Below are 23,904 nucleotides of genomic sequence, written 5' to 3'. Positions count from 1 at the left end.
GCGGCAGAACCTACTACCTGTCAAGATTGCAACAAATAAGAAAATGGATGCAAACAAGGGATGATTGTGTCATTCCCCCCCCACCTCCCCAGCCACCTGAAATAGCCTGTTGTTGTCAAGAGTTATTGTCCTTGAGAAGTAGTGTTGCTTAGTGGGTAGAGGTCAGGCTTGGGAGTTAGAAGGACCTGGATTCTAATCCTAGCTCTGCCATGTGTCTGCTGTGTGATCTTGGGCAATTGATTCATTTAATTTTCTGTGCCTGTTAACCTCATCTGTAAAATGGGGATTAAGACTGTAATCTACTTCATCACTATAGATAACATTTAGTGGCTGTTACCCAAGATCCATTCGAGGGTTCATTATGTCTATTGCTACCCTCTCCTTTTTATAAAGAACAAATGGTATTTGTTAAGCACTTACTATATGCCAGGCACTATACTAAGCACCAGGTGATACAAGCTAATCAGATTGGACACAGTCCATGTCCCACATGAGGTTTACAGTTTTAGTCCCCATTTTACAGAAGAGGAAGCTGAGACACTCTTTCCCTTTCTCCTCCCCTTCCCTTGTTTTGGCCATCTCTTCCACATCTCTCTCTGTCTTTTGTCTTGACTTCCTCAAAACAAAGACCATTCCCATTTGGCCTCTCTTTTTTCTCCCCCATTCCCCCCAACACCCCCTGCTTTCCAAACTCCTCTTCAACTCCCTTATCTATTCTTTCATGCTGATGTCTTCCTTCCATCCCCAACGTGCTTAATTGCTGTCATTAATGGGTGCTCATTCACAGTACAAACCCACAGGTGTTTTGCTCTGTCACCTTGAAGACATGAGGAGTGGTCTGAAAACCAACTCCCACCCTCCTCCCCTCCCTTTTCTGGAATGGGATTGGGGAAGCAGGGGAGCATGCTCCCAGACCTTGTATCAGGCTTTATTCAGAACAAGAAGGGTAAGCGAACACTCTCCTTTATTACATTCCAGTGTAACAAGGAGCCCAACTGGGAAACCCCATGTCCATTTCTTTTTTCACAGACAGTGTGTGCAGGAGGCTCTGTGATGCTCACACTCCTAGTTACAGTCCCACCCAGCAGATGGTCCGCACCGTGATGGACCATTCTGTAGCAGTCTTGGATTTCCATCTCCTGTTTCAGTAATTGGCAGGTGGAGGGAAAGCTAGGTCCTTTGTCAGATTCCTTGTAAGGCTTAATCTGTATCAGCCTCTAGACTGTAAGGTCCTGGGGCACAGGGAACGTGTCTCTCAATAACAATAATAATAATAATAATAGTGGTATTTGTTAGGCGCTTACTATGTGCCAGGCACTGTTGTAAGCACTGGGGTGGATACAAACAAATCGGGTTGAACTCAGGCCCTGCCCCACTTGGGACTCACAATCTTAAGCCCCATTTTACAGACAAGGTAACTGAGGCACGAAGAGGTTGTGACTTGCCCAGAATCACACAGCAGACACGTGGTGGAGCCGTTATTAAAATCCAGATCCTTCTGTCTCCCAGGCCCATGCTGTATCCACTAGGCCACACTGCTTCTCTGTGTTATACTCTCGCATGTGCTCAGAGTGCTCTGCACATAATAAGCTCTCCAATTCCATTGATTGATCCAGATAAAGCACTTTCAAATGAAGGTTCTCTCAGTATCACCTGTGGGCTTCTTTTTTTTCATTTTAAGGAAACCCTGTATGTTTGGAATGAGCCAAAACAGTGCATTAGAGGCATTTCCTTGCCAGAGAAGAAGCTGACAGCCTGTGAAACAGTTGACTTTTGGCTAAAAGTCGGGGCTGGATTGGGGGCTTTTATGGCGGTGTTGCTTGTGGCTTTAACCTGCTACTTCTGGAAGAAGAATCAAAAGTGAGTATGTGGAGTTGATGTTTGAAGAGCACCGAAGGTTTTGTTTGGATTATGAACCTGTAACCTTAGTGCGATCCAGCTTTTACTTCTAGAATGTTCCTCCAGAAAATAAAGAAAAAGTTTTCAGGGACAGTTCTACATAAAGGGCTCTAGAGAAAGTGAGTGGATGACCTAGTATCAGTACACATCTTGTTTCTCTCCCTCACCCATTTCTGTGGTAGGTAGAGATTTCAAAGAAGCTACCCAGTGGCAGAAATAGCGTTAATTTTCTCTGGGAATTTTAATGGTGTTATTACGCTTCAATTATTTGCATGTTGTCCAATGGAAATTTTAGTTTACAATGATTATGGCAGTGTAGCAGTTCTGCCTCCCCATAAAACACTTTGATTGTTTTCATTGTCTCATAATTAACAACCAAACTTTAGAAAATCTTATCCAAAACCAATTCTCCCTCTCTCCCTCCCTCGTATGCATTCAGATGAGAAAAATAATCTGATTCAGTGTTATGTGACCATTACCATAAGTTGTCCACGTACCAATTGCTTTGGTGTAAGAGAAGCAGTGTGGCTCAGTGGACAGAGCATCGGCTTGGGAGTCAGAGATCATGGGTTCAAATCCCAGCTCCGCTGTTTTTCAGCCGTGTGACTTTGGGCAAGTCACTTAACTTCTCTGTGCCTCAGTTACTTCATCTGTAAAATGGGGATTAAGATTGTGAGCCCCACATGGGACAACCTGATCACTTTGTACCCTCCCCAGTGCTTAGAACAGTGCTTTGCACATAGTAAGCACTTAACAAATACCAAAATTATTATTATTACTAAATCAGTAAACACAGACCATTCTCCCCTGCTACACTAAAGCTCCCTGTGAGCTGGAAACATGTCTACCAGCCCTGTTGTACTGTATTCTCCCAAGTGCCTAACTCAGTGCTCTGCTCACAGTAAGCGTTCAGTAATACCATTGATGAGGATGGAGGGAAATGGGTAGTCATTGGATTTGTAAGTGTACTATATGGAGATCTCGAGGCATTAGGAGTCGTAACCCAGGCTATTAGTTTAAGGGCAATTGGATTCTCTCTAGGAGATATCGGTTGATGTATGCCTTAGCAGCACAGGAAGTGTTGGGTGGAGGGTTTCCTGAACTATTTTACATGAGCTAGAATATGGCTACCTGACAGTAAATGACTTTCAACCTCTATCAAAAGCTGAAACAATGAATCATCATTTTAACCCCTCTTTAGGCTAGAGTATAAATATTCCAAATTAGTGATGACGGCTAACTCAAAAGAATGCGAACTTCCAGCTGCAGACAGCTGTGCCATCATGGAAGGAGAAGACAATGAAGAGGAAGTTGTCTATTCCAATAAGCAGTCACTATTGGGAAAGCTCAAATCCTTGGCAACAAAGGTGAGGGGGAATTTCAAACTTGGTACTATGCATTCATAGACTAGAGACAGCTCACATATATGGGGTTGGCATTCTGTCCTTGAGAAACAGTGTGGCTTAGTGGAAAGAACATGGGCCCAGGAGTCAAAGGACTTGGGTTCTAATCCCGGCTCCACCATTTGTCTGCTGTGTGACCTTGGGCAAGTCACTTCTCTCACCTGCCTCCATTTTCTCATCCAGTTAAAATGGGGAATAATAATTATTATTATGATATTTATTAAGTGTTTTCTATGTGCCAAGCACTGTTCTAAGCATTGGGGTAGATACAAGGCAATCAAGTTGGACACAGTCCACATGGGGTTCATAACCTCAATCCTCATTTTACAGATGAGGTAAATACCTGTTCCCTCTCCTACTTAAACTTTAAGTAGGGACTCCGTAGGGACCTGACTAATCTGTATCTACTCCAGCACTTAGAACCATTTTGGACACATTGTAAGCGCTGAATGAGTACCCTAAGTAATTCAGCCTGTGAGACAGACTGAGATTTTTATCTTCATTGTATTGCAATGAACACTTCCCCTTATTATTATTAATCCTCTGCAAGAAGACTACATTTTTTTCCATCCTGTGGTATCACTAAAGATACGTTACTGTGGATCGTGCATCTCAGCAGGGAACCAGTGTATTATGAATTGCCTGAAAACAGAGTCTTTCAGTATTAGCTGAAAGCATCCGGGAGGGGACAGTTTTGCCACCCTACATTTAAAAGCAGGAGAAAGGGAAGGGGAAATAGGTACTACCTAGTAATTAAAAATGAATTGATCAGGGAAATGAGTTTTAAAAGGAGGGAGCCTAGAGAACTGTGCGACAAAAGGGAAGCATTTCCTGGTTGTATTTTTGTAATTATTGCTTTGCTCGCTCCTGATCTGGGCAAAAGGTTCCAGTGGTTGCCTATGCACTGTGTTGCTCACTACCCATGAAGTCCAAGCCCACTCCCCACATCTCCCTTCGGTAAGTGAGAAAAAAGGTAGAGATACTGGCAGAGGAATGGTGGGCTTTAGTGAGGGAAGGTGCTCAAGGGTTTTGCCTGAAAACATAATGCTTCCGTCACTTAATGCAGATGGTAGCATTGCCCACAATGGTTATTTGCAGATATGTTTTTGTTTTCAATAGAGGAAAATACCATTTCCAGTATAGAGGGCTAAAAAGGGCCAGTAAACTTCCAGCTCCTCACAACCATCCTTGATTATTTTTAATGTGGAGAAATTTTCTCTTGGCCATCAAAAGGCCAGATCATTTATTGGATTAGGTCTTTGGATGTGGGCAGGGAATGTGTCTGCTAATTCTGTTGTACTCTCCCAAGTGCTTAGTAGAGTGTTCTGCACATAGTAAGTGCTCAGTAAATACCATAGATTGGATATGGACAAAAACTCCTTTTCCTTTCAGTTTCTTCCTCCATGTGCTTTCAGTTTGTCCTTAATTGAATTGAAAGCCCATGGGTTCTAATCCCAGCTCCGCCACTTGTCAGCTGTGTGACTTTGGGCAAGTCACTTAACTTCTCTATACCTCAGTTACCTCATCTGTAAAATGGGGATTAAGACTGTGAGCCCCACATGGGACAACCTGATCACCTTGTATCCCCCCCCCAGCACTTAGAACAGTGCTTCGCACATAATAAGCGCTTAACAAATGCTATTATTATTAAGTATAATTAAATAATTATTCTGTAATAATAAGCCCCTGTTAATAATGAGCTGTACTTTCCAAGTACTTAGTACAGTGCTCTGCACGCAGTAAGTGCTCAATAAATACGATTGAGTGAGTGAATGAGCTGACCTTGAGGTAGGGGGATGGACCAAATGGTTTCTTTCTCCATGGTTCAAGTAATATCTGTTTTTGGTTTTTGTTGCAGGAAAAAGAAGATCATTTTGAGTCCGTACAACTGAAATCCTCAAGATCCCAAAATATATGAAGATGCAGTTCCATCTTCAGACAAACATAGAAAGAAATCTGTGTTCTGTTTTTTGCAGGAACACATTTTTAAGCCTATCGTGGCCCACATCACATTGGTGATACCTGGAAGGAATGCTGAGCCGTTTAGTGGGGGGAAAGGGGAAGAGGAGGAGGTGAGGTGGTTAGAGAGCTTGGTTGCCTTATCACGCGGTCGAGTACCTTGCCAAAAAAGGAAAGCGGGCAGTTGGTTCCTGAATTGGTGGTAAAGTTCAACTCAGGAAGAGATATACATATATAAATATAATGGAAATGACATTTATGCCAACTTGTGCGCGGCCGATGCATGCCATTGTAACTTATTGGTAGCTTTCAACCATTGCATACATGAGAACTGCGGTTTGGTGTATGAATGTGTGTGTGTGTGTGTGTGTGTGTGTGTGTGCGCGCGTGTGCGTGTGTGGATGCATGTAATTCCAGGGCATTTTTTTCTCCTTTAATTTTGGGGGAAGACTTGCAATTTATGTAAGGTACCATCCTTTTTTTAAAAAAAAAAATACGTTTGAAAACAGTTTTGATTCAAAATGCTAAGCAGGTCAAGAAGAACCTAATGAGTTTTTCCTTGAAATTAAAACAAATCTGAGTTCTCAAGTGCTAGGAAGGCTGGGTTTTTGCTCAGACCCCTGTGGTTCCCTAATGCATTTACTTCTCAGGAGTTCCATTCTGGGTGGAACTTATGATGTCCTAGCAACCAGGCAGGAAATGCCCAACCGAAAATGTGGGGGAGACTCTTTAGAGAGAAAAGAAGAAGCAATCCATAGTTACCTCCTTCCCACCTCCAAGTGTATGAAAAGGAAAGTCAAAGAATGCAAAAGGGAAAGGTTGCAGGGGCTGTTTGGCCCCAGAAAACAGCTGAGATGAGTGATTTTTATCTGGATAAGAATCCTCAGGCAGCGCCCGGAGGTCGGACGTAAGATGGACTCCATCAGCAGTAAGAGAGAGTCGATTATAGCATGCATGATTCAAGGTGATACAGCTAGTGGAGGTGTTTCCTCCATGGGATGACTTTTAAAACTCATATGTGATTTGTTGAATGCATGTTTGAATGAAGCTGGGATTGGCTAATTTTCTGAGAGCCATAGCACTTTTAAGGGCTGAATACAGGGCATCTTTGCCCTAGGCACTACAGTCAACTCCTAATTATTCATGCCGATGGAAGGAAAGAGAGAAGGGGATTCAATAAATGCAGGTGGTGAGTTTAGAAGTGTTCTGGGGAGGATTACAAAGGAGTTGACACAACTACAAGAAGCCCCAGTGTGGTTTGAAGTGTTCAGTGAATGACTGGTGAATCGAACCAGCTATAGCTCAACTCAAGCAACACACCAAGTGGGCCAAGGAAGGCTGAGTATGTGGGGGAAGAGGAGGCTTATCCGCTAGAGTGCCTGAGGTTGCAAAGACCCCAGTCCCTCCCGTGTCAGTTTGGATTCAGCAAGTCTTATGTCTTTGGCAGAATGCCATTGCCGTCCAAAGTCACTTCTGTGGTGTCATCGAATGAACGTTAAAACAAGTGAAGTTTTGTTTTGTGTCCTTTTGTACCATTGCACACAGTAATGAACGCTGAACATGCCGTGGTCGTACCATTTACTCATGGTCTTTCTGGAGAGCATCACTTAGTAAGTGGATTTGGAAGTTCAGTTCTTTGGCCTTTTATGAAGAAGTTTTTAACGTTGCTCAGTTTGATTCCACTAGTGGAATGCGATGTAGAAGATTTTAGATTTTCCTTTGATCAAAATTCTAACAGAGAGGGAAAATGGCTATGGAATCTGCCCTTTTGGATTGTTGGGGGGAACAGCAGGATAAAACCAACTCTGCAGTGCGCCGCAAGACTGGATGGAGTTAGGACGCTTCCCCCGAAAACTCCCATCACCTCTTTCTTCATCCTTAACTGTTCTCAACGTGTGTGACCAAGCCATAGAAATAATTGGGATTTTCTCCCTGGTGTCTCCTTTCTTCTTCTGTTCCTCAAATCTCTGACATGTCAAAAATGCCTTAAAGTTTAATGAACTATCTCCCCGTGGAGTTGATGAGGGGAAGTTTCTGTTTATTTTTGATTTGTGATAAAATAGCATTTTGTCCGTGCAGAGCTGGCTTCGCTCAGATGAGTCCATCTTATGATTCTAAACGATCATCATTTTATTCCACGTTATCCCGAGCCCTGGACAGTTTCAGTTGGCTCAGGATTCTGAGAAAAGTTTGCCAACTGATTCTGGCTTTAAAAATTCTTCTGTTTTTCATCCCAGTTTCTGTTTTGGCTTCCATAGTGCAGTGGAATGTTGAAGGGCACAAACAAATTAGGGAATTATATGGTAGCTTTTAAATTGATCTTGGGTATTGTTTTTCTTTTTTGTGGCGTATGTTTTGCAAGTGGTAAAGAAAGAAGGTTATACATCGGTTTTCATAAATGGGCACAGTTTTGAAGCCTTAAATACTTTCGTTAAGCCAAGTGGCGTCTGTAACATCTAGTGCTCTGCCAAAATGTATTTAAAATAATCTTCCACTAGATGAAAGATCGTCTTGTACAGATAAATTATTTTATGCCTTCAATGATGTGGAGCAGTTTGTGTTTAGATGATTAAATGGATCACATTTTATCACTGCATTTGCATTTTTATTTATTAGCAATCAAGTCCCTTCCAGAATTAAATACATTTCATCACATCCTTGTTGACTTGAGAGTCTTTTTTTCATCTCCCCAAAAAGAACCAAAAACAAAACAAAAAACCAGATGGTAGTGGTTCAAAAAGCAGTCACTGGTCTAGGAGGTGAATATATTTACTAGTGTGTGGGTGTAGCAATGAAGAGAAGTTACTAATCTACAGTGTACATTGTACAAGCACCCTTGCACGTTAGTGCAAGCCTCCTAAGGACTGGATTGAAATCCAATCTAGAGAAGCAGCATGGCCTAGTGGCAAGAGCATGGGCTTGGGAGTCAGAGGTCATGGGTTCGAATCCTGGCTCTGCCACTTGTCTGCTGTGTGACCCTGGGTAAGCCACTTCACTTCTCTGTGCCTCAGTTACCTCATCTATAAAATGGCAGTTGAGACTGTGAGCCCTACATGGGACAACCTGATTACCTTGTATTCTTCTCCAGTGCTTAGAACAGTGCTTGGCACATAGTAAGCGCTTAACAAATACCATTATTATTATTATTAATTAGACTATAAAGAAATCATGCTGTGAATATGGAAATATTTTAAATAAAATAATGAAAAACCCAATCCTCAGTACTAATACTGTACTGTAACATTCATGAGTAAGGAAAGGAGAGTTGTTTCCATTTGGAAGATTTGTTCAATGACTAGTTTTAGGGTGAACGTTGGCTGACGAAAAACTCACTATTTCTGACTGATGAAGCACTGTGGCCTAGTGGATAGAACACAGGGCTGGGAGTCAGGAGACCTGGGTTCTAAATCTAGGTTCGATACTTGCCTGCTGTGTCACCTTGGGCTAATTGCTTCATTTCTCTGTTTCTCAGTTTCTTCATCATTAAAATAGGGAGCCAGTACCTGTTCTCCTACTCCTAGCCTGTGAGCCCCAACAACTGATCAATCGTATTTACGTAACACATTGGGTGCACAGCACTTTACTAAGCTCTTGGGGGGATACAATATAATAGGTTTTTTTAATGACATTTATTAAGCACTTACTATGTGCAAAGTACTGTTCTAAGCGCTGGTGGTAGTCACTTTCCTTGCCCATGTGGGACCAGAACTGAATCCCATCTGTCTATATTGTATCTACCCCACCCCTTAGTGTAGTGCTCGGGCCATAATAAGCACTTAACAAATACCCACTATTACTGTTGTTATTATTATTATTGTTATTCTAGAAATGCCTGGTCCTAGTGATCAGTCAAATAGCTCGGAGGAGATGTTTTACCAGAATTTAAAACTGCCTGAGTGTGGAGTTGTTGAATTTAGTTTATGGGACAGGCCTCCCTGGTGAGCTGCTGTCAACACCTCAGTCCAAAACTCTTAATAATAATTAATAATAATGGCATTTATTAAGTGCTTACTATGTGCAAAGCACTGTTCTAAGCGCTGGGGAGGTTACAAGGTGATTGGATTGTCCCACGGGGGGCTCACAGTCTTCACCCCCATTTTACAGATGAGGTCACTGAGGCACAGAGAAGTTAAGTGACTTGCCCAAAGTCACACAACTGACAAGTAGCGGAGCCAGGATTTGAACCCACGACCTCTGACTCCAAAGCCCGGGATCTTTCCACTGAGCCACACTGCTTCTCTAGGAAGAGAAGCTCTTCTCTAGGAAGCTGCTTCTCTCAGGAATAATAATAATAATAATTGTGGTATTTGTTAAACAATTTAGTATGTCAGTCACTGTACTAAGCTCTGGGATAGATGCAAGTAATTGGGTTGGACACAGTCCCTGTCCCACATGGGATTCAATCTAAATCCCCATTTTGCAGATGAAGAAACTGAGGTACAGAGAAGTGAAGTGACTTGCCCAAGGTCACACAGCAGACAAGTGGCAGAACAGTTTTAGAATGCAGGTCCGCCGACTCTCTTTGCTTCTGGTTTTGGAGGTAAATTTGGGCACCTCTAGATAAGCCCATGCTAGGACCTGAGAAGAAAATGGGCATAGAATTACTTGCTCAGCACTAGAACTGTTTTGTATGTGCTATTGATGCTTACTGCAATCTGGCGGACCATTGCTAGGGCATTGATAAATACAGGAAGGCAGGTGACTGCACTATGAAGTGTTTGGTCTAAGACATTTGTCTTCAATTTAATACAAGAGGCTGGTGTTTGCTGGCTAGAACATGGATAACAATTTGAGTCATTTTTGACCTTTGGCTCAGTCTCAGGAATGATTAATGTCACAACACCCAGGGTCCCCATTCATAGTTAACCAGGCACAGACTTGGGCCTTGGGTTGGGGAAGGTGTCCACTAAACTGGAAATTGGATGTTTGAGAATCTGGCTTCTGGTTAGCTTTGGCAGTCTACCTAAATCTGGGCTGCCCATCAAAATCCTGAGACATTTTACAGTTTCCCTAACATCCCATAACTCTCTGAGAGAGAATTTTATGTTCTAACCAAACAGATTAGTATTAGAGAGCAGACAAGATTCTGGCAAATCTTCAGCGCCTCTTATAGTATTAACTAAGAATGAAATATACTGTAAGAAGAAACCCATTAACAGTGAAATATGAGGAGTCTACAAATGCAAAGCTACACACACAAAAAGTTTGTGGACATTCAGGGATACTGAAACTTGGAACTTGACATTCTTATTTTCCCCAATGACTTTCATATGTCACTTGTTCTAACAACTTCCTGTGATGCAGAGTAGGTGTGTTTCCAGCATCAGCACAACCCTGGATCTCTTCCCCGACCTGCAGATGGAAAGGATAAGCTATTCTTTTCTGTTCTCCTTGGACAAAGCCAAATTACCTCAGGTGTGTCTCTTTCTCTGATCCTGGAAGTTCCATCTCACACCCCTTTCCTCCAGAAGATTAATTTTAAACTTCTCATCCCCCGAGCTAAGTGAGGTGATTTAAATGAGATAATAATTGTGGTATTTGTTAAGAGCTTACTATGTGCCAGGCAGGCCCAAGAACTTATGATGCCACTCTTAAACCATCTTTGAATCTGAAAACAATTGCTCCTGTATGTGTAGCTCAGGTTTCCGTAAAATCTCCACTTTCGAATTTGTGTAGTTTAGAAACGATTGAAGCAACCCGATATCAACATCAATGGTGTTTATTGAGCACATTTTATGTGCAGAGCACTGTATTAAGCACTTGGGAGAATATAAATACACCGGAGTTGATGGTCCTGTTCCCCTCCCACAATAAGAAGCACCATGGTCTAATGGATAGAGCACAAGTCTGGGAGTCAGAAGGACCTGTGTTCTAATCCTGGCTCCATCATATGCCCACTGTGTGATCTTGGGCAAGTCACTCCATTTTTCTGTGCCTCAGTTAGCTCAACTGTAAAATGGGGATTAAGACTGTGAGCCCCAGGTGGGACATGGACTATGTCCAATCCGGTTACTTCATATCTTCCCAAACACTTCGAACACTGACTAGCACATAGTAAGAGTACAGCGTCTGGCACATAGTAAGTGCTTAACAAATACCATAATTATTAAAAAATACCATTAAAAAGAGCTTACAGACTAGATGATAGATTTATGCTCTGGAAATATAACACGCATAGCAGCACAAACCTATGGTGGATAAAATGGCTTCAAGGTGTCTCTCAATCTGGGTATTCTGCCCCTTTCTGGGAAAACCTTTTTTTTAAAAAATTTTCTAGCAAGTACTTGTTAGGTGGTGGAATTTGGTTGAACTAAATATGGGGCAGAGGGAAAGAAGATCAGTTGCTGATAAACTCAGGCATTGGCAAAGATTGGGAATGTGTGGGCCTGCATCAAACTGGGCTTCTTCAAGCCTTTCTGTAAATAACAGGACTGGTTGTCAAGACTCACCCACACACCCTGCCAGTCTGTCCTGGAGAGATCCTGGGCCAGTCATCTTGGCACAGTCTTTGAGGTTGGCACAGCCCATTTCCTTGCCATCCTTAGCATGTGTGACATCCGTTATGTGGTCTGTGTGCGTCTCTTTCATCAGCTTCTGCTAACCATATGCTGAACATATACTCAGCTGACACCCCTCCCAGTTCCAGGAAGAAGACAGGAATCTGTTTGGTCTAGCAGCAAGTAATGGGTTTTTGGGGGGTTTTTTCATGGTAATTAAGTGCTTACTATGTGCCAAGCACTGTTCTAAGTGTAGGGATAGATAAAATGTAATCAGGTTGGACACAGTCCATGTCCCACATGGGGCTCACAGTCTTAATTCACATTTCACAGATGAAGGAACTGAGGCACAGAGAAGTTAAGTGACTTGCCCAAGGTCACACAGCAGACAAGTGGAAGAACCAGTATTGCAATCCTGGTCCTCTAACTCTCTTTGCTGCTGTGTAACTAGTTACTGACATTTGTTTGAAAATGTTTTTTCCTCTTGCAGATGGGGGTCTGCGATGAACATTAGTGTAAGTCAATCAGTCAATCTAGGTGAGGTGACAAAGGGTGACATGAGAGAGAGGGAGAGAGAGAGAGGAGAAAGAGGAAGCCACAACTATATAACTTTTAAATGGAAAAAGTCATCGGTGTCCTGGAGAAACCCCTCTAGAGGAAACATCACTAAACAGCGGAGCCATCGTGGCTTAAAACTCCAGGGTCTTTTGTGGTTTTAGGATAGAAATTGAAGTGCACGGGAAACACAGAGGGGAGTGGGAGTAAATGAGGGCTTAGTCAGGGAAGGACTCTAGGAGATGTGATTTTAATAAGAGTTTGAAGGTGGAGGAGGGTGTGGGTTGCCAGATATTAAGGGGGAGGGAGTTCAATTGGAGACTAGATTCCCGGTCATCCGACTCTCAGTTCCATGCTCAGGCCATACTACCTCCATGCTGTAAAAGCTAAGTCATCCTTTGACCCTGTCAGGTGGGTTTGGAGTTCCTGTTTACCTCCGAGGGACCTACTTGTCTTCTTCAGAATTCCATGCAATTTCTGGAGGGTTTGACAAAAATACACATCCACCATGCTGAAAAACCTTTAAGGTTTTATTGTGGCTACCTTTACATTAATACTGATGCTTTTGTGCTGAGAAAAAACAATCGGTTACACATAATGTAACTTTAATATACAACATAGAAACGCATCCTAAATTAGTTACAACAAAGACCTACAAAAAACTCCATAGGAAAAAAGGTTATCTGATATTGCAATCACATCTGCAGGAGACTCACCCCCTGTGGCCCTAGTCATCACTGCTGGCCTTGGCAAACGATGGTCATTGACACGTCCTGGGGATCTGTTAATAATAGGGCGGGGAGGGGTGATAAAATCAGCCTAAAAAGTTCTAGCACATCACTAGGTACTGTACAGTCCTCAAAAATAATCGATTGTACTGTTCCTAAAAAAAAGGTACTAGGTTGCGGTGTATGTCGCTTTGCTCGTTTTGGACTGACGCCACATGGGCGCCTTTGTCTAACAGTCTGTCGACTCGAGCATCGGACTGTCAGGCCGCGATCACAGGGATGAGGTGGTCGAGTCCAGGACTTCCCTCCCATTGCAGACCGCTGGCATGAAGGTGCCGGCTGACGCTGGAAGACACAAGCGCGAGAGCCGAGCAGTTAGCCAGGTGAGGAAATGGATGTTTTTCATCCCGGAGGGGTGGTGCCTTGCCAGGTGTCTACCAATCTACCTGTAGCTGGGTGGGGGACAAGGTGCCCTCTGGGCACCACCTCACCATCTCCGTGGCAGAGCTCCCGGTCCCCCAGAGCCATGGCCTGGCATCGTGCCTCTGGCAGCATTACTGTTTGGACAACTGGGGACAATGATAATAGCCCACCTCATAAGCCTCTTCTGATGCTAATATTTTCAAATCATTTCCTAACATTTTGCATGATTCAATTTGCCACCTTTGTATTGCATCGGTATAAGATTTTTGGCCAACTATTTTCTTTCCTTACTGGAAAAATAGCATTACTATTCCACATTCTGGGAATACGGGATATTGTGGGGCTGTGAGAAACGGAGGAAATGATTATTTTATTTTATCATACTAACTCAATTGCTTCTCCCTTCATAAATATTTTACATGTGTAGCCCCTGTTTGCCCATCTGTTATTCCCTGAGGTTGTAAAATTGTGTAACAGTTGCATTTTGGGGGATGAGCCTAGCTATTATCTGGAGAAAACCCCCTTAGGACATGTAATTGTGATGCTGGGTCCATTTTCTCAAGCGTTGTTGCCAGAATTCTATAATTATCCATTCTGTTTGAAATAGGGGTGCACTGAGTCTCATAAGGACATAAGCAGCTCTGGGTCAGGCCAAAGGTCAATTCAGCCCAGGAGTCATTGTCCTACAATGGTACCAGGATGCTTTGAGGAAGTGTGGAATCAATCAGTGGTATTTATTGAGCTTCTCCTGAGTGCAGAGCATTGTAGTGAGTGACTGGGAGAGCAACCTCTATGATATTTGGCCTAGCGACTATGGTTACAATATCCAGCATCTCTTTCATTTCCTCTACAGCTCTTCACTCCTCTAATAAATCCTTGGGACTCCTGTCCATGCATTTATCTCAGCTCCCTATTGTAGAAGTAGTCATAATGGTATTTAAGTGCTTCGTGAGTGTTTGGGAGGTACATTGGAACCATATTTATCACCAGCTAGGAGAGGAGCAACAGGTATACTAATTATGGTACTCGTTAAGTGCTTATTCTGTGACAAATACCCTTCTCAGCATTGATGTAGATACAAGGTAATCAAGTATGACACAGTCCCTCTCCGAAGTGGGTCTTACAGTCAAAGTAGGAGGGAGTAGGATTTAATCCCCATTTTATGGATGAGGAAACTGAGTCACAGATAAATTGTGATTTGCCCAAAGTCACACATCAGGCAAGTGGCGGAGTCCTCAGACTTCTAGGCCCATGATCTTTTTTACTAAGTCATGCTGCTTCTCAAGTTATGTGGACTCTTTTCATGTTTTAATACATTCAAAAAGCAAACTGCACCAAAAATAATCAGTTTCTATGGAGTATGGAATTCCCCTGATTTAAAAAAAACCTCATTTGGTCTTCTAATTTTATCTTTAAGATGAATACCATCCATCCAGAACTCTGTCTCCCCCTTGGAAAGCAACCGAGGGACATATCTTTATATATTATAAATTATTTATATTAATGTCTGTCTTTCCCCTCTAAACTGTAAGCTTGTTATGGGTAAGGAACATGTCTGCTAAATATGTTGTATTATTCCAAATGCTTAGTACAGTGCTCTACAAACAGTAAGCACTCAATAAATATCATTCATTGATTGACAGTTGCAAATACAGTGGTCTTGGAAATCAAGATTTCCCCTACAAAACTTTTTAACTTTGCAGCCAAGGACCTCATTGGTTCTGACAATGTGTTTTTTCAGTCATTGTCCTCTGTTTTCCTTCAGCAGGGTTTTCTTATGCCAAGTGTATCAGTCAGTCTAATGGTTCAAGCTAGGCTCACCACTATCCCTGTGTTACTCTAAAGGTGAATGTATAATTCATCAGGCTTGAAAGGACATGCATTTTGATCTGACCAGATATTCCTTCAACTGTTGCATGTCCCTCACCCAACTCCCAGTACCCTAATAATCATCTGTTTTGTGCCCATGGTGACTTCTCCTGCTACTGATTACTGACTCCATCTTTTTTCTCATCCATCCCCTTCACTACAAGGGGACCTTTGGGTCTATCCCTGCTGTCACTGAGTAATCATCCCTGATTAATCTCTGTAGCCTGGGAAAGTGAAAGACACTGACTTACAAGGTCCTTTTGGATGCCTCTGGGAGTTGTGGGGAGATCTTTCCCTGGAGAAGAAGCTGAGAAACAGGATTTCTACCAAACTGCCTCCCTCCCCCTCTGCACAATGGGCTTCTCTAGCAGCTAATAATAATTGGGATGGTATTTGTTAAGCACTTATTAAGTGCCCAGGCACTGAACTAAGCACTGGGGTAGATACAAGCTAATTGGGTTGGACGCGGTCCATGTCACATATGGGGCTCACAGTCTTAATCTGTATCTTACAGATAATAATAATAACAATAATGATGGTATTTTTTAAGCGCTTACTATGTACAAAGCACTGTTCTAAGCGCTGGGGGGATACAAGGCGATCAGGTTGTCCCACGTGGGGCTCACAATCTTAATCCCCATTTTACAGATGAGGTAACTGAGGCACAGAGAAGTTAAGTGACTTGCCCAAAGTCACACAGCTGACAATTGATGGAGCGGGGATTTGACCCCATGACCTCTGACTCCAAAGCCCGTGCTCTTTCCACAGATGAGGTAACAGGCTCAAAGAAGTTAAGTGACTTGCCCAAGGTCACACAGCAGACAAATGGTGGAGTCAGGATTAAAATCTAGGTCCTTCTGACTTCCAGGTCTGTGCTCTATTCACTAGGGCATACTGCTTCTCGCTATGTGCCAAGCACTCTGCTAAATGCTGGGGAGGATACTGTCATTATCAGAGTCCCTGCCCCATACTAGGTTCACAGCCTAATTAAGCAATGGTATTTGCTGAGCACTTACTGTGTGCACAGCACTGTACTAAGTGCTTGGGAGAGCATAATACGGCTTCAAGGCTCTCCATCACCTCGCCCCTCCTACCTCACCTCCCTTCTCTCCTTCTACAGCTCACCCCACACCCTCTGCTCCTCTGCCGCTAATCTCCTCACCTTGCCTTATTCTCACCTGTCCCGCCATCGACGCCCCACCCACATCCTCCCCCTGGCCTGGAATGCCCTCCCTCTGCCCATCCGCCAAGCTAGCTCTCTTCCTCCCTTCAAGGCCCTACTGAGAGCTCACCTCCTCCAGGAGGCCTTCCCAGACTGAGCCCCATCCTTCCTCTCCCCTTCGTCCCCCTCTCCATCCCCCCATCTTACCTCCTTCCCTTCCCCACAGCACCTGTATATATGTATATATGTTTGTACATATTTATTACTCTATTTATTTATTTTACTTGTACATATCTATTCTATTTATTTTATTTTGTTGGTATGTTTAGTTTTGTTCTCTGTCTCCCCCTTCTAGACTGTGAACCCACTGTTGGGTAGGGACTGTCTCTATATGTTGCCAGCTTGTACTTCCCAAGCACTTAGTACAGTGCTCTGCACACAGTAAGCACTCAATAAATATGATTGATTGATTGATTGATCAGAAAGACGTGATCCCTGCCCACAAGGAAGTTACAGGCCGGATGAGGAGGAGGAGAAAGGGACTAATCTAAGGGGGAGGGACAGCAGGTATTTAATCCCCATTTTATAGATGAGGGAACAAAAGCACAGAAAAACTAAGTGACTTGTCCAAGGTCACCCAGCAGGCAAGCAGCTGAGCCAGGATTAGAACCCAGTTCTCCTGACTCCCAGTCCTGCACTCTATCATTAGCCCAAACTGCTCTCCGTAGAACTTATAGACAGCTCCATTGCTAGTGGATCTGGTACCCAAAACCATTTCAATAGCCCAAGACCTAAAAATAAAATCCATCCTCCCAGAAAGATATCTTCATCTTAACATATCCATATGTAGGGGGTAGGACAAATGGGAAAGAAAAGATGTATGTGAATTAGATCTCTATCTAGCTAATGCTTTCCAAACTGACTTTAAAATCTTTAGACCTTCTAAAATTCAATTTGGCTTAGAGAATCTGCAAGCGCTTTCCTCTTACTACTTCGACATTACTATCTCTCTGCATCTTACCCAATCTCACAACCCCAAGCGCTAAGGGAACATGCAGTACTGCCTGAAGTAAATATATTAGTTCCCTTTCACACAGAATCCCGAACGAAAAGAGGACTGAGAAAAGGAAGAGATAATGCGGAAAATTATTTTCTGTTTGCTGCTGGATTGCTGTTCATTCCAACACAGCATTTCTTTCAGAATCCGAGCTGCATTTTGTTTCAAATCAGGTCTATCAAGTACCTATCAACGATATACGCACCAACACATTTTACACATTTCTTCACATATAGGTACTCAGCTCCACTCAGCTCCATGCTCACAATAACATTTGAATAGCAATGAGGGCAGTTACGCACCAGACATTTCTTTTCACCAAATTCTGTATTACAAATCTGATTTCAGGAAGTCCAAAGCCTCTTGAGATCAGTTTTAAAGGGCAAAGAGAATTTGTTAAAATTTAGAAAATTTGTGGATTTCCTTCAAAAGCAGAAAAGGGGATATTTTGACTTAAAATATTTTATCAGGATGTGCTTATAATTATATCATCAATTATCCTCCTCAAATATTACTTACTGAGCATCTTCTTGGGTGATCAGGGTTAGAAAACCCAGACTTTTCTGAGACCGGAGAAAACAATAAGGCCTTGTGGACAGCTGAACTCATGGAATCAATCAGACCAGAGAAGCAACATGGCCTAGTGGATAGAGCATGAACCTCGGAGTCAGAAGGACCTGGATTTTAATAATTTCTCCACCACTTGTGGAGAAATGATACTTGTCTGCTGTGTGAACTTGGGCAAGTCATTTCACTTCTCTGTGCCCAGTTACCTCATCTGTAAAATGAGGATTAAGACTGTGCGCCCTATGTGGGGACATGGGCTGCGTCCAAATAGTAATAACGATGGTATTTTTTAAGTGCTTACTATGTGCCAAGCACTGTTCTAAGCAGTCTTGTATCTACCTTAGTCCTTAGTACAATGCCTGGTACACAGTAAGTGCTTAACAGATTACACTTCCCCAATCAATCAATCAAATCAAAGGTAGCTGTTGAGTCCTTACTGTGCACAGAGTACTGTACTAAGAATTTGGGAAAATATTGGTAGATACAATCCCTACATACAAGGAGCTTACAGCCTATAGAATGTTAGAAGAGTCTCTCTGCTATTGAACATTAGAGCACTAACTTGTTGATAAAACTCTGCTTTCAGACTGACAGAGGAAGATGCCACCTGTGCAGGTTTGGAGGGAAAGCTTTGCCAGCTTTTTACGCAGCCATCTCCTCCAACTTTATGCATATGTTGAATTTCTGTTTTCCGACACTAATGCTCTCATTGCCAGAGAATTCTCTGTGATGAATATTGCAGCAGAGCAATGGCAGAATTTCAGAGAGACCCAGGAGAGGCTGTGATAGTGATTAGGATCAATTTATCTGGGAGATGGTAGGAGTTTTATAGATGATTTTAGCTTCTTTAAAGAATATATTCATCAGAGTGATTCCTTTATGAATTAATGGATCATTTTAAAACAGCTCAGATGAATATTAACCAGTTTTTTCTCTTTTTCTCTGGGGAAGCTGGAAACGAGGAGGGCAGAAGAAAATGTTCTAAGGACACAATTAAACGAAGCCTCAAATGGTGGTTTAGTGGCTAAGGTGAGACCAGCATGGCTTAGTGCTATCAAGAAGGAAGTGGCACCCCATGAGCAAAAGCTTCATAACAAAGGAGAGACACAGAGGCAAAAGAGAAAACAGTGCCTGGCAACGCAAACATTAAGCATGACAACATAACAAGGGACAACCCTTCTGTGTGCACAACATGGCTGAGACTCCCCCTTGGGACTGTAAGGTCACTGTGCACAGGGAACATGTCTACCAACTCTGCTATATTGTATGCTCCCAAGCGCTTAGTACAGTGCTTTGCACATGCTAATATGATTGACCGATGGACTTTACAGTCATACACACTCATAGGTGAATTATACTATCACTTTGTCTTCTTAAAATATGCCAGAATAAATTGTCAGGACAAAATTCCCAGAAAGAAGTTAAATGAATTGACTGCCTGATTTCTCTGAACCTCATACTCCAGCTGCAAAGCTTACTCTATTTTTAAAGAATGGCTTAACAATATGGTCTGTGCCCCCTGGGTGGGGGGAGAAGCTGTTTTAGAATGATTCAAGTGAAAGGAGAAAGCTGAGAAGTACAAACAACTTTCTTTTTAAGGATTATGAAATATACTGTTCTTCATCTTCAATGTGGAAAAACAAAGAGTTGCAGTTGGAAAGGGTAAGAATAGGCTCAAGAAGCATTTCCTGTATGTAGAATCCAAGGATTCTGAGGGCAGTCACATTTTTCACCATCTCTTTCTTTAGGAAATGTGCTTTTCGGTAAACAGCTACTCCTGATACTCTATGCAGGGGTTTGACTCAATCTCATGAATCAGTCAATTGTATTTTTTGAGCACTTACTGTGCACAGGGCACTGCACTAAGCACTTAGGAGAGTACAATATATCCCCCTGAACTCCCTGCTGGCCCCATGAGTCTTTATTTTGCAATGCCAAGTTAATTCCATTCATTTCTGACTATGTTTCACTTGTACATTTCTATCCTATTTATTTTATTTTGTTTATTTTATTTATTTATTTTATTTTGTTTATTTTATTTTATTTTGTTGGTATGTTTGGTTCTGTTCTCCGTCTCCCCCTTTTAGACTGTGAGCCCACTGTTGGGTAGGGACTGTCTCTATGTGTTGCCAATTTGTACTTCCCAAGCGCTTAGTACAGTGCTCTGCACATAGTAAGCGCTCAATAAATACGACTGATTGATTGATTGATTGATTGATGTTAAGTAAGAGTTTGTGTGTTTTAATGATTATTTGTCTACATACAGTGCAAAAAAGGGCACCATAGGAATCATGAAGGGAAATTCTGCTCCTCTAGCCAAAGGTCCCTACTGACTTTTTTTTAAAGTTTTGTATATTGCATATTTGTCCTTGTCCCTTATACTGTTTTAATGTTCTAGGAATTTCATTGCTCCTAATGTGACCATCTCCCCTCCCTGCCTGCTACCCATATTCATAGTGAGCCCCTTGAGGGACAGGGTTCGTGTCTAATTCCCACTTGTAGATGCTCTTTCCCAGCAGTTAGTACAGTGCTCTGCACACAGTAGGGGCTTAATAAATGCAACTACAATTCTCCAAGTCCCACTTTTGGCCATCCAATAAAGGCTGTAGTTTCTTTAATAGTATTTAAGCGCTTAGTATGTGCCAGGCACTTTACTAACTGCTGGAGTAGATACAAGATAATCAGATTGGACGGAGTCCATGTCCTACATGGGTCTTACAGTTTTAATCCCCATTTTACAGATGAGGTAAATGAGGCCCAGATAAATTAAGTGACCTGTCCAAGGTCACCTAGCAGACAGGTGGTAGAGCCGGGATTAGAACCCAGGCCTTCCTGATTCCCGGGCCTGTGTTCTATCCATGAGGCTACGTTACTTCAAGAGCTGGTTGTACAGCTCTCTGTCTACATTGCCCATCCATCTTCAGGCTTGTTCTTCATCGTCTGAGCTCACTGAAAATGTCAAACATGTAATATTTGAAAACACTTCTCATGAGCTTTTTCTCTTGGTTTTCTGAACAAATTTTCCAAACACAAGTTATTTTGCAAATAAAAATAATATTAACAGTTCCCGAATTTGAGTTAGAAACAAGGGACTCTCCTAATTGGATTTTGGCATAAGGACAAAATCTCCGTATGCTTTTGGTCCCTCTGGATCCAAGTGTGGGCATCATTAGTTAGCACGAGCATCCTGGCTCATCTTAATTATAGCGACATTGCAGGGAGGTGAATGGTCATTACCAGCAGCAATGAGGAGAGACATATCCTGGCTCACCTAGCTCTTAGGCATGTGGTCCAGACAGACCAATCGTTGATGACAAACACACACGTGTGCTCACCTGCATTCTGACAAGCTTGGACTCTGCCTGTTTTATTAAGTTCACCGGCACCTCAGCTGCCGCTTGTGAATGTTTGCCATTCCATCTGTTCCCCAGTTACAATTCTGGTGTGCTTAACTCGGGGAACAAGCTGCCACATGCTCCTCGCTGGGACTGTTGGAGCTGAGCAGGGGAGGGGAAAAAGTGACCTATTTATTTTTATCGCCATAAGGAAGGGGTGTGCAGATGACTGCAAATGAAGGAGACGGAGACGCCGAGAGGAACCTGGCTGCAGCATGAAAACATCAAATATTCTCTTAGGTAATGAGGTATTTGGTGCTGGAACACAATCTGGATGATTGTATCCATCATCTAGGAATATTTTTCTTTTGAGGGCCCAAAGCATTATATCAAGACTACCTTTGCATCATTCATTCATTCATTCAATCGTCTTTATTGAACCTTACTGTGTGCAGAGAACTGTACTAAGCACTTGGGAAGTACAAGTTGGCAACATATAGGGATGGTCCCTACCCAACAACGGGCTCACAGTCTAGAAGGGGGAGACAGACAACAAAACAAAACATGTAGACAGGTGTCAAGTCATCAGAATAAATAGAATTAAAGCTAAATGCACATCATTAACAAAATAAATAGAATAGTAAATATGTACAAGTAAAATAGAGTAATAAATCTGTACAAACATATATACAGGTGCTGTGGGGAGGGGAAGGAGGTAGGGCTGGGGGGATGGGGAGGAGGAGAGGAAAAAGGGGTCTCAGTCTGGGAAGGCCTCTTGGAGGAGGTGAGCTCTCAGTAGGGCTTTGAAGGGAGGAAGAGAACTAGCTTGGCGGTTGTGTGGAGGGAGGGCATTCCAGGCCAGGGGGAGGATGTGGGCCGGGGGTCGACAGCAGGACAGGTGAGAACAAGGTACAGTGAGGAAGTTAGCGGCAGAGGAGGCATCAGACACCCCCGTCCTATTTTGGGAGAAGGTGGGGACCTTCCCAGAGGAGTTGAGGATGTGATGGGTCTCTGATCAGTGGGCCAGGGAAAGCACATTTTTCTCTGAAGAGCCGTTACCTAGCCACGGGTGGCTGGGGCAGAGTGGTTACACTTGGGGAACAGAGAAGCAGCGTGGCTCAGTGGAAAGAGCCCGGGCTTTGGAGTCAGAGGTCATGGGTTCAAATCCCGGCTCTGCCACTTGTCAGCTGTGTGACTTTGGGCAAGTCACTTAACTTCTCTGTGCCTCAGTTACCCCATCTATAAAATAGGGATGAAGACTGTGAGCCCCCCGTGGGACAACCTGTAACCTCCCCAGCGCCTAGAACAGTGCTTTGCACATAGTAAGAGCTTAATAAATGCCATTATTATTATTATTATTATTAACAGTAGATAGGGCAGAGGATGATAATAATAATGATGGTATTTGTTAAGTGCTTGCTGTGTGCGAAACACTGTTCTAAGTGCTGGGGGGGATACAAAGGTGATCAGGTTGTCCCACGTGGAGCTTACAGTCTTAATCCCCATTTTCCAGATGAGGTAACTGAGGCACAGAGAAGTGAAGTGACTTGCCCAAAGTCACACAACTGACAAGTGGCGGAGCGGGGATTAGAACCCACAACCTCTGACTCCCAAGCCCAGGCTCTTTCCACTAAGCTACGCTGCTTCTCATGATGGGAAAGAGGGGTTTTTTAGGGACTGGTGGTTAGGGCTGAGGATAATGAGGAGAAGGCAAAGAAACTCATTTCACAACTGGAAACAACCTGACGTGGAAATTCTTCAGAATTCCCTAAATAATAATAATGATGGCATTTGTTAAGCACTTACTAGCAAGACATGTGACAGAGTTGGGATTCAAACCCATGACCTCTGACTTCCAAGCCCGGGCTCTTTCCACTGAGCCACGCTGCTTCTCTAAAATCTGTTCCTAACTCTCTTCCTCCCTTCAAGGCCCTACTGAGAGCTCACCTCCTCCAGGAGGCCTTCCCAGACTGAGCCCCCTCCTTCCTCTCCCTCTCTCCATCTCCCCCGCCTTACCTCCTTCCCTTCCCCACAGCACCTGTATATATGTTTGTACGTATTTATTACTCTATTTATTTATTTATTTTACTTGTACATATCTATTCTATTTATTTTATTTTGTTAGTATGTTTGATTTTGTTCTCTGTCTCCCCCTTTTAGACTGTGAGCCCACAGCTGGGTAGGGACTGTTTCTATATGTTGCCAACTTGGACTTCCCAAGCGCTTAGTACAGTACTCTGCACACAGTAAGCACTCAATAAATACGATTGATTGATTGATTGATTGATAGGGCACGGGCCTGGGAGTTACAAGGTTTGCTGCCATTTGTCTGCTGCATAGGGACAGGGCACGGGCTTGGGAGTCACAAGGTTTGCTGCCATTTGTCTGCTGCATAGGGATCCCCCAAGCTCGCTCTCTTCCTCCCTTCAAGGCCCTACTGAGAGCTCACC

The 23,904-nt window shown here is 43.0% G+C and overlaps 2 protein-coding genes across 3 annotated transcripts in view; one reads left to right on the top strand and one right to left on the bottom strand.

The window, feature by feature from the left end:
* ELAPOR2 (endosome-lysosome associated apoptosis and autophagy regulator family member 2) overlaps positions 1-7,916 on the top strand; it is a 93,643-nt gene extending 85,727 nt beyond the window's left edge. For both annotated transcript variants that reach the window (XM_038741037.1, XM_038741036.1), the window contains 3 exons: positions 1,682-1,860; positions 3,101-3,266; positions 5,161-7,916. In XM_038741037.1, coding sequence (XP_038596965.1) covers positions 1,682-1,860; positions 3,101-3,266; positions 5,161-5,220 — 405 coding nt within the window. In that variant the 3' untranslated portion in view covers positions 5,221-7,916. The remainder of the gene's footprint in view (positions 1-1,681; positions 1,861-3,100; positions 3,267-5,160) is intronic.
* A 4,911-nt stretch (positions 7,917-12,827) lies between these two features.
* The window catches only part of GRM3 (glutamate metabotropic receptor 3), a 122,242-nt gene continuing 111,165 nt past the window's right edge, over positions 12,828-23,904 (bottom strand). Inside the window, exon 6 of the mRNA XM_038741404.1 lies at positions 12,828-13,386. Coding sequence (XP_038597332.1) covers positions 13,313-13,386 — 74 coding nt within the window. The 3' untranslated portion in view covers positions 12,828-13,312. The remainder of the gene's footprint in view (positions 13,387-23,904) is intronic.

This window comes from Tachyglossus aculeatus, assembly GCF_015852505.1.
Source record: "Tachyglossus aculeatus isolate mTacAcu1 chromosome 12 unlocalized genomic scaffold, mTacAcu1.pri SUPER_6_unloc_1, whole genome shotgun sequence".
NCBI lineage: Eukaryota > Metazoa > Chordata > Mammalia > Monotremata > Tachyglossidae > Tachyglossus > Tachyglossus aculeatus.
This window is presented reverse-complemented; position numbering and strand designations above follow the sequence as displayed.